Source organism: Mustela putorius, unplaced genomic scaffold, assembly GCF_011764305.1.
Source record: "Mustela putorius furo isolate JIRA1106 unplaced genomic scaffold, ASM1176430v1.1 tig00003962_pilon_pilon_pilon, whole genome shotgun sequence".
NCBI lineage: Eukaryota > Metazoa > Chordata > Mammalia > Carnivora > Mustelidae > Mustela > Mustela putorius.
In genome coordinates, this window is record NW_025422106.1 from 13,101,339 (window position 1) to 13,117,613 (window position 16,275).

Consider the following 16,275-nt stretch of genomic DNA (forward strand, 5'->3'; position numbering starts at 1 on the left):
TCCAGGTAAATACCTAGCAGTGGAATTTCAGGATCATATGATAATTCTGTTTAACTTTTTGAGGAATCAGCATACTATTTTCTATAGCAACTGGACATTTAGATTCCTATACTATGCACAGCATTTCTAGTTGCTTGACATACTTGTCAAATAAACTTCTTATTTCTGGCTTTTGGAATAATAGCCATCCTAATAGGTATAAAGTAGTAGCTTTTAGTTTTGATTTACTCTACCCTCTACTAATGGCTAATGTTGTTGAGCATCTTTTCATGTTCTTATTGTCCATTTACCTGTCTTCACTAGAATAATGTCTATTCATGTACTATGCCCATTTTTGAATTGGGTTGTTTTTTGTTGTTGATGAGTAGTAAAAGTTACCTGTATATTCTACATATTAATCCATATCAGATATGTTTTACACATATATTCCATTCTGTGTGTCCTTAGATGCACAAAAGTTTTTTAATTTTGATGAAGTCCAGTTTATTTTTTCTTTTGTTGCTTGTGCTTTTGGTATATATGGCCAAATCTGGTATCATTAAGATTCTCCCCTATGTTCTCTTCTTCTTCTTCTTCTTCTTTTTTTTTTTTTTAAGATTTTATTTATTTATTTGACAGAGAGAGTGAGAGAGCACAAGCAGGGGAGCAGCAGAGGGAGAGAGAGAAGCAGGCTCCCTGCTGATAAGGGGCTCAATCCCAGGACACTGGGATCATGAACTGAGAAGAAGGCAGATGCTTAATTGACTGAGCCACCCACACACACCACCCCCCATGTTTTCTTCTAAATGTTTTATAGTTTTTAGCTCCCAGTACTTTTATAAAATTCTCTCCAAGGATTGTAGGGTCCCTGACTTGAACTTTGAGATCTGATGTCTCTTAACAGTCACTATTATTGTGAAGGCATGGTAGAGAAAACTGTATTTTAATCTGTTTAAGCTGCAGTGTGCATAGCCTTTTCTTGAAAGAAATTTTAAGTTGGATGGGATCACAGAGATCAATACCTTCATTAAAGGTTAATGAAGACTGAAACCCATATTATAAAGGAACTTAAAATTTATAACTTGTTTCCTAAACTTTTAAAACTTTGAGTAAAAATTCTTTCAATGTTCTCATGTAATGAAAAAGTAATAAAGTATAATCCACTGTTTAGTTTCTTTAAGGATAACTGTTATCTATTTCGTGACTGATAATGTAACACAGAGTGCAAAGAGCTCTAGACTAGGATTTCGGAGACCTGGATTTTAATTCTGGTTTTCCCTTGATTTATGTATTGTTTGAACATGGGGGTGGTAAATGCTAAGGGATGGATGTTTAGATAATATCTAAGCTCTAAGAGGAAGTGGACTGTAAGTTTTAATGGCTCATTTTCTATCAGAATTACTGAATTTAATTAGCGGTAGAGTTGTTGGTGGGGAAGGTGTTATCTTTGAGTGGGAAAATACCAGGACTCTCAATTTGGTTTTAATTCAGTCAGTTTTTATATTTATGTAGCTGGGACATTATGTGTTTCATAAAGTTTTGCCATCTAATTACCATTTTATTTTCATCCAGATTTGCAGATGATTATAAAGTTGCTATTCAACAGACTTATTCTTGGATAAATCAGATTGATACTTCAGATAAAAATGGATTCTTTGCTCTGGCAAAAAATAAGAAACGTTCAAGACAGAAAACTGCAATTCATGTGCTAAACTTTTGGTGCTTAAATCCAGCTGTGGTAAGCCTATCATGTTGTAAATGAAAATTCTCTCATTTTGCTCAATGTTTTACACTTGTAAAGATGATTTTATGTATCTAATATTGTTTCTTTTTAGGCCTTTTCAGATATTAATGGCAAAGTTTGGACAATTGTTTTGACATCTGGGACATTATCACCAATGAAATCCTTTTCTTCGGAACTTGGTGTTACATTTACTATCCAGCTAGAGGCCAATCATGTCATTAATAACTCACAGGTTAGTATGTTTTTTGAAGCCTCTTGGTCTTTTTGCTGCCATATAATTTTATATAAAGAAAATTAGAAGGTACCTGAAATACTAACATAACCTGATAGAACAAAAGAAAAATCTATCAGCTATTTGATAATGCCAACAGAAGGAAATATTGATAAATAGCTTTCCTTCAGTTCAGTGAATAAAAATAGACACTTTTGATGGAAAGATTATATTGCAGTTTCTTCATTTAAGTATGCTTTAGGTTTTTAAAAATGAGAATTAAAACAAAAAAAATTAATGTGTTTGCCATAGTTCCTATTGCATAATTATTTGTTCATGTGTTTCTTTTTTCCAACAGACAGTGGTATATCCTTATTCTTTTTATGTCCCCAGTCCTCCAGTGCACCTAGATTAATACCGAACAATAGCGTTTGGCATATATATATATATATATGGCAAGTACTCAGCATATGTTTGAATATCTGAAATGAATTAAAAGTACTCTCATGAGTCCTATAACTTAAGATTTTAATGTTTTATAACAATACCACGTAAATGTGATTTAATTTCCTAGGAACATATGAATTGTTATTTGTCAATCTACCTTCTGCTTCTTCTTATGAAGTAATTTTATGATGCTACATACTTAGCATCTGCGCACCTAACACATTTCTAGTTCTTTATAAAGTTGTTGTTTTTTTTTTCTTTTTAAAAATTTTACTTATTTATTGGAGAGGGAAAGAGCATGAGTGGGGGAAGGGGGAGAGCACAGAGCCTGATGCTGGGCTTGATTCCAGGACCCTGAGGTCATGACTTGAGTTGAAGTCAGATGCTCAACTGACTGAGCCACCCAGATGTCCCATAAAGCTGTTGTTTTCAACCAAGGTGTATGTGTAGGGACATTTTTAGTTTTCACAATTACTTGTGAGGAACTAATAATATTTAGTAGGTTGGAACCTTGAATGTTAAGCTCCTATATAACCAAGAATTGTGCTTTCTGTAGTGACAGACTGCTCCTGTTTAGAGACATTGCTACAAACAATAGTGAAGAAAAAATATATGTTCCACATTTTTTTTCCCACATCCTGAACAACATTTATTTCTCATCTTTTTATTTGCCATTCGGAGTGGTGCAAGATATATCTCATTGCACATTGTTGTTGTTTTCCTTTTGAAGGCGTGTGTGTGTGTGTGTGTGTGTACACACTTTTAAGTTCCACATTTTTTTTTAAAGATTTTATTAATTTATTTGGCAGACAGAGATCACAAGTAGGCAGAGAGGCAGGCAGAGAGAGAGGAAGGGAAGCAGACTCCCTGCTGAGCAGAGAGCCCGATGCGGGGGCTTGATCCCAGGACCCTGAGATCATGACCTGAGCCAAAGGCAGAGGCTTTAACCCACTGAGCCACCCAGGTGCCCCACGTACCACAGTTTTAAAATATATTTTTTTTAATTCCAGTTAATATGCAGTGTTATATTAGTTTCAGGTGTACAATTTAGTGATTCAGCTCTTACATAGAATACCCAGTGCTCATAACAAGTGCTCTCTATGTTCTGTAAGTTTTAAGTTGCCTTTTTTAGAGGTCCAAATAAATATGGGAAGTCATTAATAAAATGAACATATATTTTCTCATAAGACTATTGTTATAGGCTTTATGTTCCCAATCTAGTACACAAAAGCACATTTAACCTATTATGTCAAGGGGTCATAATAAGAAAAATGCTAATTATTCAGTTGAATTCTATTATAATATTTCCCCCAACTTTAAAAATTTGTATTTTATTGTGAAGTGTGTTGTTATCTTTTTAATATCTGTGAGTTCTGCCGTCATGTTCTCCTTATTCCCTACCTGATATTGTCAATTTGTATTTTCTGGTTTTACTTTTCTTAAAAAATCAGTGTCAGTTTGAGTTTATCACTTTTATTTTATTTTTTTTTTTTAAGATTTTATTTATTTATTTGACAGAGAGAGATCACAAGTAGGCAGAGAGGCAGGCAGAGAGGAGGAAGCAGGCTCCCTGCTGAGCAGAGAGCCTGATGTGGGACTCCATCCCAGGACTCCGAGATCATGACCTGAGCCGAAGGCAGCGGCTTAACCCACTGAGCCACCCAGGCGCCCCGAGTTTATCACTTTTATTAATCTTTTTAAAGAATAAACTCTTAGCTTTTTTGATTTTTTCTATTTTATTTTATTTTATTTTATTTTTAAAGATTTTATTTATTCACTTGACAGACAGAGATCACAAGTAGGCAGAGAGGCAGGCAGAGAGAGAGGAGGAAGTAGGCTCCCCACTTGAGCAGAGAGCCCGACATGGGGCTCAATCCCAGGACCCTGAGATCATGACCTGAGCTGAAGGCAGAAGCTTTAACCCACTGAGCCACGCAGGCGCCTCGAGTTCTTCTATTTTAAAATATATCTTTATTTTATTTTTTTTTTAGAGAGGGCAGGGAGGAGCAGAGGGAGAGGAAGAGAGAGAATCCCAGGCAGGCCTCATACCCAATGCGCCCTATGTGGGGCTTGCCTTGGGGATTCTTTCCCTTTTACTCTCTCTGCCTCTCTGCCTCTCTCTCTCTCTCTCTCTCTCCCCCTCTCCCTGCCTCACAAATAAATAAATAAATAAATAAATCGTTAATTAGAGAACAAGTATATAATCCTACAAAGCCACAATACCATGATCATACCCAAGAAATGTAATATTGGTGCAATAGTGTCCATATTTGTATTTCTTGAGTTATTTCCAAAATGTATTTATACTTTATTTTTATTCTTGATCCAGGATCCAATTGAGTATTACATTTTACACTTGACTTTAATATCTCTAGTCTTTAAAACTGTTTTTGGACTTTTTTTGTCTTTGTTTATCTTTCATGACATTTTTATAGAATTCAAGTTAGCAGTTATCTTGAGGAATGTCTTATAATCTGGATTTGAAGATTTTATTTTTTATTTGAAGTTTTTTTTTTTCATGTGCTAAACTTTTGGTGCTTAAATCCAGCATAAGTAGGCAGAGTGGCAGGCAGAGGGAGAGGGAGAAGCAGGATCCCCCCTGAGCAGGGAGGCCCGATGTGGGGCTCTATCCCAGGACTCTGGGATCATGACCTGAGCCAAAGGCAGAAGCTTAACTTACTGAGCCACCCAGGCACCCCTTTTATAATCTGGATGTTATGATCGTTTCTCTTTGATAAGATTCAGGTTAGGGGCTCCTGAGTGGTTCAATCATTAAGCATCTGCCCTCTGCTCAGGTCACAGTTAGGCTCTCTGCTCTGGAGCCTGCTTCTCCCTTTCCCTCTGCCTGCTGCTCCCCCTGCTGTGCTTTCACTCTGTGGTCAAATAAATAAAATAAAATCTTAAAAAAAAAAAAAAGATTCAAGTTAAGCAGTTTGGTAACATTAGTATATAGGTGATATTGTTACTTCCCCTTGCCTCATGTCAAAAAACAGTATCAGTTTGTCTTATTACTAGTTAATCATTTAGTTAAAAGTTGGTTAAACTGGTGTCCCTCAGATGTCACCCTGCAAAATATACCTCAGTCTTATACATCATTTGAAAATATAGGACTATTACATTTTTCAACAATCTGAAGCCTTTATTGTCTTTAGATTACTAATAAGTTTTTTCTTTTTCTTAGTCAAATTAAGTATACAAAAGCTAGGTCTATATGAACGTAGAACAATTGCAAATAACTAAAATTTGGTGGGTCTGATATTTTAAGACTATAGATCTTTGAGCATCAATGAGTTTATAAATTTGTTAAGTATATTAATACTGAATGTACGTAGCTCTTGTCATAGTTGAGTCTTAGAGGTTTACCTACAGCAGATTGTACATCTTGTAAGAGTTTAGAATCATTTCTGATTTACTCATTTCATTTGTTCACATCCCACAAAATTTTCTTACATGCTTAGTTTTGTAAAGCTATTGAGGAAGTGGATAAGTGAAAGTTTTTGCTTTTATTGTAAGTGGTAAGTGGTCTGCTTAAAGTAAAATTTCTATAAAATTATATATATATATATATATATACATATATATATATAATTAATGGTAATTGAAAAACAGCAACAATTTAAAAATAAATTTCCTCTAAACTTGTTGCTTGATTTTCTTTTGACATACATAAAATTAAAGCTCTCAACTAAATGCTAATTTACGTAGTTTAGGCATGACCCTAATATGACATATTTATATTCTAGGTTTGGGTGGGCACCATTGGGTCGGGCCCCAAGGGTCGGAATCTCTGTGCTACCTTCCAGCACACAGAAACATTTGAGTTCCAGGATGAAGTGGGAGAACTTTTGTTATCTGTGTGTCATACTGTGCACCAAGGAATTTTGTGTTTCTTGCCATCTTACAAGGTAAGGCAACATTTATTTTTTCTTTTGCCTTTAAAAAATCACACGGAATTACCATGATAAGCTTTCAGAGTTCAGAAGCAACAGAAGAATTAGTTTTCTAAGCATCATATATAATTTTACTTATTTATTAAGATATTGCTTGCTCAATCACTGTTTTACTTGAAATTCTAAGATTAAAAGTCTTCAAGCAAGGTTAGTTGTATAAGGACAGTTCATGGGTACATTATTTTTATTTTAGGGACAGCTTGATTTTTTCATAGCTTAAGGAAAGCATTCTTCACTTTCATAAATTATACTTTTTTTTTTAAAAGATTTTATTTATTTATTTGACAGAGAGAGATCACAGGTAGGTAGAGAGGCAGGCAGAGAGAGAGGAAGGGAAGCAGACTCCCCAGTGAGCAGAGAACCCGATGCAGGGCTTGATCTCAGGACCCTAGGACCACGACCCGAGCTGAAGGCTTTAACCCACTGTGCCATCCAGGCACCCCATAAATGATACTTTTGAATGTTTCATTAATCTGAATCTAAAGTCAGACTTCCTTTGTTACTCATGTTTTTTACTTCATGTATTTGGCTAGATATTTTTCTAGCTTTTAAAGTCATTCTGATTTTTAATAATATTTTCTTGTGTAAAATTTAGTTCTATAGTGTATTTTAGTCCTATATAATTCCTGAGAGTAAAAGACATATAATTCCTGAGAGTAAAAGACTTTATCAAGTGACCCTTAAAGATGGTGATATTAGGAGTATGGCCTGAGGGAGGTACTTAAGCCATGAGGTCAGAATTCTTATGAATAGGATTAATATTTATAAAAGAGGATCTGAGAGAAACCTTGTTCCTTCCACCATGTGAGGACATAGAGAACAGGTGCCAGCTATTAACCAGGAAGTGGGCCCTCACCAAATTTGACGCTGGTGCCTTGATCTTGGATTTTCCAGCCTCCAGGACTGTACATGATAAATTTCTTATGTTTAAAAGCTATCCACCTTGAGGTATTTTGTTATAGCAGCCTGAAGGAGACTAAGACACATACTTTGTTAAACAGAGACAGTAAATTAGTCTTCCTGTAGATAAATTGAAGGAATTGCTTTCAGAAGAAATTGAATCAAATAGGTTTTTTTTTTTTTTTACAAGAACATCCAAAAATAAAGTGGACATAAACATCTTCAAAATTCTTAATAGAAAGCAATGTTTATCCCAGAGTCTGAACATTTATTACACCAAACGGCTATGTTAAGGAAAGCTAAAAAGCTTTGGAACTAGAGAAGAGTAAAATCTCGGTAACAATCCCAGAAAGTGAGCCAGAAATGCCCAGTTGAATAAATGAAAGATTTCATATTCTAGGCTTCAAAGGCATTGTAAGAATGATTCTTTATATGCTAGGAGGTAGTTTGGTATCTTTTGTTTGTTTGTTTCTATTTTTTGTGTATATAGAGGAAAACCAAATCTGATATAAAGTTATTAAAATTGACAATAATATAATTGCCATTGAAAAAGGTACAGTGAAAAAACAGACTGTTGAATAATGAACTATATCTTTTAGTATCTTTTATTATTTTCTCAAATAATAAAATTTTTATTAGCCAATTTCAATAGTTTAAAAATATATTCTAATTCTTAATATATTTAGGTGAAATATATCACTTGGTAGGAGAAAAGTAACTACGCTAAATATAAAAGTAATGTTACCTCCTAAATTTAATTTTTGGAATAGATTTAGCACAGTATTAATTTTATAGTTTTTGACATTGAGGATTATTGGATGACTACAGAGCCTAACATTTAAGTATACTTTTTAGCAGATTTATCAATTGGCTTAACAAATGGATTATTTTTCTGCTTCTACCTTTTCAACAAAAATCGATGGGAAGATACAGAAAATAAGCTTTCAAAAAGTATTTTGTTTTGGTTTTAGTTTGTTTCTTTTATTAATAGTGGGATTGATAGTTCTCTGGGGGTTTTGCTTATTTGTTTTCTAATTTATTATCCTTGTACCATATATATCTTTTTTATTGATTTGTATCGACTTTTAATAGATCACATGGATATTAATTCTCTATAAAACATATAAAAAATTCTCCAGTTTTTCATTTTTGAATTATTATAATTTCTTTATTTAAGCTTTAAAAGTTTAATTTGTTGCCCAAGTAATTCTTATACATAATTAAGTAATAAAAAAATGATTATAATGAAAAACAGCAGTCCCCTTCCTCACTTCTCACTTTTCAGTCCTACACCTCAGAGGTCAAATCTTTGACCTATTCCTCTAATATATTGTTATTTCTTTTTTAAAAATTGTGGTGAAACATGCATAACATACAATATATCATTTTAACCGTTCTGTGAGTATACAGTTTAGTGCCGTTAAATATATTTGCAATTTATGCAACCATAAACACTGTTCGTTTCTACTACTTTTGCATCATCCTTAAAAGGAATTCTCTAACTATGAAATAGTAGCTCCTTAGATCCCCTCCCTGCAGTTCCTTGTAATCTCTATTCTACTTTCTGTCTGTAAGAATTTTTCTGTCATAGGTACCTCATGTAAATGGAATTATACAATATTTGCCCTTTTGTAACTGGCTTATTTCTCTTTAATATAATATTTTCAAGGTTTGTCCATGTTATAATATATATCAAGGTTTTATTTTTTATAGATGAATAATATTCCACTGTATGTACCACATTTTGTTTATCCATTCATTTCTCAATGGTGACTTGGGTTGTTTCCACCTTTTGGCTAATGTGAATAATGCTGCTATGAGCATTAGCATACAGATACCTGTTTGTGCCCTTGGCTTTCAATTCTTTGGGATATATACTTAGAAATGGTATTGCTGTATCATATGGTAATTCTGTATAACTTTTTGAGGAACCAACCTGCTGTTTTCCACAGCAACTGTACAATTTTAGATTTAGAAAACAACACTGCATAAAGATTTCCATTTTTCCACATCCTTGCCAACATTTGTCGTCTTCTGTTTTTTTTGGTTCATAGCCATCTAATGGGTATGAAGTGGTATTTCCTTGTGGTTTTGATTTGCATCTCCCTAATGATTAGTGATGTTTGTTGTGTTTATTATCCATTTGTGTATCTTCTTTGGAGAAATGTCCATTCAAGTACTTTCCTCATATTTGAATCAGGTTTTTGTTGTTTCTGTTGTTGAGTTTTAGGGGTTCTTTATATGTTCTATATATTAATCTCTTATCAGAGATATGCTTTATAAATATTATTGTCATTCTTTGTCTTTTCACTCTGTTGGTAGTGTTCTTTGATGAATAAAAGTTTTAAATTATGAAATTTTGATCAAGTTTAATTGTCTGTTTTTCTTTTGTTATCTCAGCTTTTGGTGTCATAACCAAAAAATTATTGCTAAATCCAATATCATGAAGATTTCCCCCTATGTTTTCTCTAAGTGCTCAATAGTTTAGCTGTTACATTTAGATATTTTAACCATTTTGAGGTAATTTTTAAAAAGATTTTATTTATTTATGTATTTATTTTAGAGAGTGAGAGAACACAGGGAGGAGCAGATGCAGAGGGACAAGCAGACTCTGTGCTGAGTGTAGAGCCAGACATAGGGCTTGATCCCGCCATCCTGAGATCACCAACTGAGCTGAAACCAAGAGCTGGATGCTCAATTAACTGAGCCACCCAGGCACCACAAGATAATTTATATATATAATGTGAGCTACGGGTCCACTTCTTCTTCTTCTTCTTTTTTTTTGCATGTGGATACCGGGTTTTTCCAGTGACATTTGTTGAAAAGATTCTCTTTTCTCCATTGAAGTATCTTGGTATCCTTTTTGAGAACCCATTAACCACATATGCAAGGACTTAAGTGTGGACTTCCTATTCTTTTTCCTTGATCTATAAATCTATCCTCATGCCATTATTGTTTCAAATACTTCAACTTTGCAGTAAGTTTTAAAATCAGGAAGTGTAGATCCTCTAATATTCTTTTTCAAGATTGTTTTGGCTATTTGGAGTTCCTCAGGATTCCTAGTGCATTTTAGGATTGATATTTTTTCTTTTTCTGCAAAAGAATGCTGTTGGGATTTTGATAGGGGTTGCATTGAATCTATATTTTGTTTTGGTGGTATTACTAATAATATTATTAATTCTTCCAATCCATGGACATGGGGTGTCTTTCCATTTATTTATGTCTTCTTTAATTGTTTTCATCAATGTTTAGTAGTTTCAGGGTGCAACTCTTTAACCTTGGTTAAATTTATTTCTGAGTATTTTTTTTATGCTGTTGCAAATGGATTGTTTCCTTAACTTCCTTTTCCAGTTGTTCATTGCTGCTGTATGGAAAGAGAACTGATTTTTCTGCATTGATTTTTGTATCCTGAAACTTGCCTGAATTCATTTGCTTTATATGCTTTATATTTGGTGGGTTTGGGGATGGGAAATCTTTCGCTTTCTATTTATAAGATCATATCTTCTGCAAACAGAGATCATTTTAGTTCTTCCTTTACAATTTGGATATCTTTTACAATTTGGATATCTTTTATTTCCTTTTTCTTTCCTGATTATTCTGCCTAGATCTTAAACTACTATGTTGAATAGAAGGGGTACAAACCGTCATCCCTGACTTGTTCTATTGAGTGTGATGTTAGCTGTGGGTTTTTCATATATTACTTTATAATGTTGAAATAGAGGCTGCCTTGATGTCTTAGGCATGTGGTTCTCTCAACCACATGGCAACTTCTTCAAAGCCAACAAGGGTGTCTCTTTTCAGAATAGCAATCATCTTTTAAGGATTTTACCTGATCAAGTCAGGTCCGCCCAGGTTAATCTTCCTTTTGATTAACTCAAAACTAGTTGAGGTGGATTTTAGTCACATCTGCAAAGTCCTTCTACCTTTGCTACATAATATAACCTAATCATGAAGTGAAATCTTCTTATTCACATTTATCTCACTCAGAGTGAAGGGGAGAAGTTTATACAGAGTGTGTACAGAGGGCAGAAGTCTTGGAAGCTATCTTAGACTTCTTCCTACACAGGGGTAAATCATCAGGGTAAGAAAAGAGTTAAGAAGAGCCATTAGGATCAGGATTTGCTTCTTTGGCATATGCAGAGAAGATTGAGTAAAGTAAAATGAGATTTGTGAAATGCAGTCAGGTAGCAAAGGCATCATGACTGGCACATAATAAGTTCTCCATAGATGCTTGTTCAGTGAACACATAAATGGATGGATATTGATTCTCCTTGGTCCAAGTCTTCCTTATTGTGTCTAAAATCTGAGATATTTTAGAACTACAGGCTAACATCTCTGATTTGTACCATAGATCAATACATTCTAATCCCTGCATATTTATTTCTGTATTGAGAAGGAACTTTTAATATTCTTTTTTTTTAATTTTTTATTTTTTATAAACATATATTTTTATCCCCAGGGGTACAGGTCTGTGAATCACCAGGTTTACACACTTCACAGCACTCACCAAAGCACATACCCTCCCCAATGTCCATACCCTACCCCCCTTCTTCCAACCCCCTTCCCCCCAGCAACCCTCAGTTTGTTTTGTGAGATTAAGAGTCACTTATGGTTTGTCTCCCTCCCAATCCCATCTTGTTTCATTGATTCTTCCCCTACCCACTTAAGCCCCCATGTTGCATCACCACTTCCTCCTATCAGGGAGATCATATGATAGTTGCCTTTCTCTGCTTGACTTATTTCGCTAAGCATGATACGCTCTAGTTCCATCCATGTTGTCGCAAATGGCAAGATTGCATTTCTTTTGATGGCTGCATAGTATTCCATTGTGTATATATACCACATCTTCTTGATCCACTCATCTGTTGATGGACATCTAGGTTCTTTCCATAGTCTGGCTATTGTGAACATTGCTGCTATAAACATTCGGGTGCACGTGCCCCTTTGGATCACTACGTTTGTATCTTTAGGGTAAATACCCAGTAGTGCAATTGCTGGGTCATAGGGCAGTTCTATTTTCAACATTTTGAGGAACCTCTATGCTGTTTTCCAGAGTGGTTGCACCAGCTTGCATTCCCACCAACAGTGTAGGAGGGTTCCCCTTTCTCTGCATCCTCGCCAGCACCTGTCATTTCCTGACTTGTTTATTTTAGCCATTCTGACTGGTGTGAGGTGATATCGCATTGTGGTTTTGATTTGTATTTCCCTGATGCCGAGTGATTTGGAGCACTTTTTCATGTGTCTGTTGGCCATCTGGATGTCTTCTTTGCAGAAATGTCTGTTCATGTCCTCTGCCCATTTCTTGATTGGATTATTTGTTAACTTTTAATATTCTTAATTAAATTTTTAAAAATACCAAAATTATTTACATTGAGAAACTTGTTTATATTACAGTTAAGATCTTTCTGGGAAATTTAGTAATGTTATTCACATTTATTTTTATCTACTGGATCCACTGAGGAAATAATTACTGAATGTGTACTTCATGCCAAGGACTGCAAAGCCCTGTTGAAGATTCAGAGATGAACAAGAGCTATCATTCTTTTATCCCTTCCAGATGATTTCAGTTTTGGTACCAGTATCAAATATGTTATGTACAAATCTCTATGGTATTTGACAAAATCTTTAATCATTAGGAAGATAAAAGTGATAAGGAATTAAGAGCAGGAAAACACCACATTTGATTGAATGAATCAGTGATGCTTTTCTAGAGGAGATGCTACTTCAGTGGGTGTTAAAAAAAGGTGGGTAGATTTGCAATGGTGGATATGGTAGTGGAGATCGTATTTTAGACTGAGGGGATCATATTAGCAAAGTCATAGAAAAAGGTTTTTTTAGTTTTATGTTTTTAATTTCTTTCTATAGAAAATATTTTTATAATCATGAGTTCATGATTTTAGCTGTGTGAAAGAACTTTAGCTTAATGACTAAAGAACTAAAGAACTCAGTTTAGTGACTGAGCTACCAGGCACCCCGGTCTTTCTCATTTTTAAGCTATATTGCATTTAGTCTGAAGGAGAAACCAAATTATTCCATTTAAACTTTTTTTTTTTCCTTATTTAGATGCTTGAAGTTTCTATAGATTATGGATTTGCCTTATTTTAAGTAATCAACTGAGCTTTTTTAAAGAACATTTCTTCCACAATGTTAAGTAGAAAGAATCATCATGGTGTTGAGGCCTTTGGGGTTCTTTGAGGTTAGGTGTAATTCTTAAGAATTTTTTGTTTTGGAGTGCCTGGGTGGCTAAGTTAGTTAAGTGTCTGCCTTCGGCTCAGGTCATAATCTTAGTGTCCTGGGACTGAGTCCTACTTCCAGCTCCCTGCTCAGCCGGGAGTCTGGTTCTCCCTGTCTTCTGCTCATTTTCTCTCTCTCTCTCTCTCTCTCAAAAATAAATAAAATCTTTACTAAAAAATAAAAATTTCTCTTTTTAATTAAACAATATTCATTCTTTTGTTCATTCTTTCGTCGTTTTTTTTTTTTTTTTTACTTAACAAACATTTATTGGGCACATACTATATTCTGAGTAGACAACTCAAATTACTTGGCCAAGGTCATATGTTTAATTAATGAAAGCACGTGCCTTAGGACTCTTGATTTTCTGGCCCAGTTCTATCTTCATAATAGCTAGCATTCTAGAGTTTGATATATGATATATAGTTGATCTGATAATTATTAATTTTGTCTGTTTTTATTTAGAATAATATACAGGTTTATATGAATACCTATATATTTGTATATCAGTATTTATATTTGCTTTTCACATTTAGCTTTGTTTGTGAGGTAAACTATTATCCTTGGAAGGTAGACATAAGAGCTACTAGGAAGAGGTATGCTGAAAAGTGGCTTCTAATGAGTTAGTGATCAAATGTTCTGAAAAATAGGAGATCATTTGGAAAGTAGCTACTTAAATAACCAGCTTTTTGCTTTATTTGTGTGTGTGTGTGTGTGTGTGTGTGTGTGTGTGTGTATGCATGCAAATAGTCATTCATGCCATTTCTCTATAAGTAATATGTGTGTGTTTGTGTCATATCTGGCTTCAAAGGACCTTTATAAAAATATATCGATTATAATTTTTTAAGTGAAAAATCTAGGGAGAATAAGTGCAGGGAAGTTAAGTTTAATTAGAGTCAGGATAGCTGGATAGATTTCTAGCTCAAAGAGGCAAGGGTCAAGCAGTAAATCTAGAAGTTGCATTCAAACTGCTCGTGTATCCCCCACTCTCTAACTTTGATTCTAAACTATATTTTCCATGGCTGAGAGCATAGATATAGAAAGCATTTTGGTGAAATGACAGGCAAATTGGTTAAGTTTAACTCATGATTAATTTACTTTACAATATCCATATTAAAGCAATTTATTTGAATTTAATATGAGATAGAAAAACTTGGAGGCCCCAGGCATTTGTCTTGGTTACAATCTTTACTATCCATCTATAGTCAATCTTCGTAATAATAACCAATGGATTTTTCTTTTTGGCTGACAGTTTCAGATTGGCAGCTTTTGAATTTAGATGATTTGGGTGTTGACAGGTAGGAATCGCCTTGATGCAATGGTAGCCTCCAAATATTGCCTATTAGGCAGGCTCTCCCAATGGTAATAGGACAGAGAAGCTTACAGCCCACATTAAAATACTTAAATCACATAGTTTATTAAATAAATTTAAAACCACAACAAGAAGCAAGGGGATAGAGTTGAGGGTTAGTTAATACATTTAGGACAGAGTACAAATGGGGCACCTGGGTGGCTCGGATTGTTAAGCATCTGCCTTTGGCTTAGGTCATAATACCAGGGTCTTGGGACCAAGTCCTGCATCAGGCTCTCTGCTCAGTGCAGAGTCTGCTTCTCCCTTTGCCTCTCATGAATAAATAAATAAAATCTTAAAAAAAAAAAAAGTGAGAATACAAGTGTTTGGAAGGACTACATTACCTAAATCCTGGGTTATATAGTGTTTGTATGTCTCTGCTGTTTCAGTTTTCCTTACAGATGGCATGGTTACAAAGACTAAAAATGAGGTTTGAGTAAGGTGCCATAATAATGGAAAGTGCTCAAAGCTAATGCTCACGCTTATTTTATTAGGGAAAGTAGGGGTGGAGTACACTTTACCATAGTTGTAGTCACCAATCAGCCTGCTGGGCAACCATGTATACATTTACTTTTCTTGGGCAGAAGATATGTGGGGCCAGGATGGGTGTCAAGAATGGATGGCTGAATTAAGCGTTCTTGATACTGAGTGTTTCATATGCCTCAGATATATTTAATATATTTTGAATATTTAGTGTCTACTTGATCCATCCTTCCCTTTCCATCTGTTTTCATATGCATATGCTATGCTTATTTGTTTAATGTGTTTTATGGGTTTCCAGCTTCTATCTAGGGCTTGAACATCTTGTGAATTTCGCCCATCCATTTGGTTTCTTGCTTTTTGTATTAGAATTGAATATTCTCAAGTAATACAACAAATGCAAACTATAGATGTGACTTTTTTCAGTCTCTTGATTTCAATTTTAAGGTGCCAGATACCCAAGGGATACTATATTTTAAAACTCTTTTGAAAGACATGGCAGTTTCTACAGGACATGGTGAATGAATGATTAGAATTCATATCAGTGCATTGGTATTTGCTTTGGAACAAAGGGCTATTTCTGAATTTTTTGAGGTAAAATTTGCCTCACTTGCCCGGGTTAGATTAACATTAGCTTAAAGATGGTATAACTAGAAAGTCATGGTATCATGACAGATTTTGATGTGAAAAATATCAAGGAAAAGATTGAACAGATAGAGCAGCTCAATGTAGCAAAGTTTGTACGTCATATAATCTTTTTTTTCTTTTTAATAGATTTTATTTTTTTAAAGTAGTTCACAGCAAAACTGAGTGGAGAGTGCAGAGAACTCCTATTTCCACACTTGCATAGCCTCCAATGTTATTAACATCCCTCAGCAGTGTGGTACATTTATCATACTTGATGAATTTATATTGACATTCATGCAAAGTTCATAGTGTATATTAGTGTGTTCTTGGTATTATACATTTTATGAGTTTTTAT

General features: G+C 34.4%; 1 protein-coding gene across 1 annotated transcript in view; it reads left to right on the plus strand.

Moving 5' to 3' along the window:
- Nucleotides 1-16,275, plus strand: part of BRIP1 (BRCA1 interacting helicase 1) — a 180,137-nt gene that overhangs the window by 82,491 nt on the left and 81,371 nt on the right. The window contains exons 12-14 of the mRNA XM_045070134.1: nucleotides 1,552-1,717; nucleotides 1,815-1,955; nucleotides 6,125-6,286. Of these exons, the coding sequence (XP_044926069.1) occupies nucleotides 1,552-1,717; nucleotides 1,815-1,955; nucleotides 6,125-6,286 (469 nt within the window). The remainder of the gene's footprint in view (nucleotides 1-1,551; nucleotides 1,718-1,814; nucleotides 1,956-6,124; nucleotides 6,287-16,275) is intronic.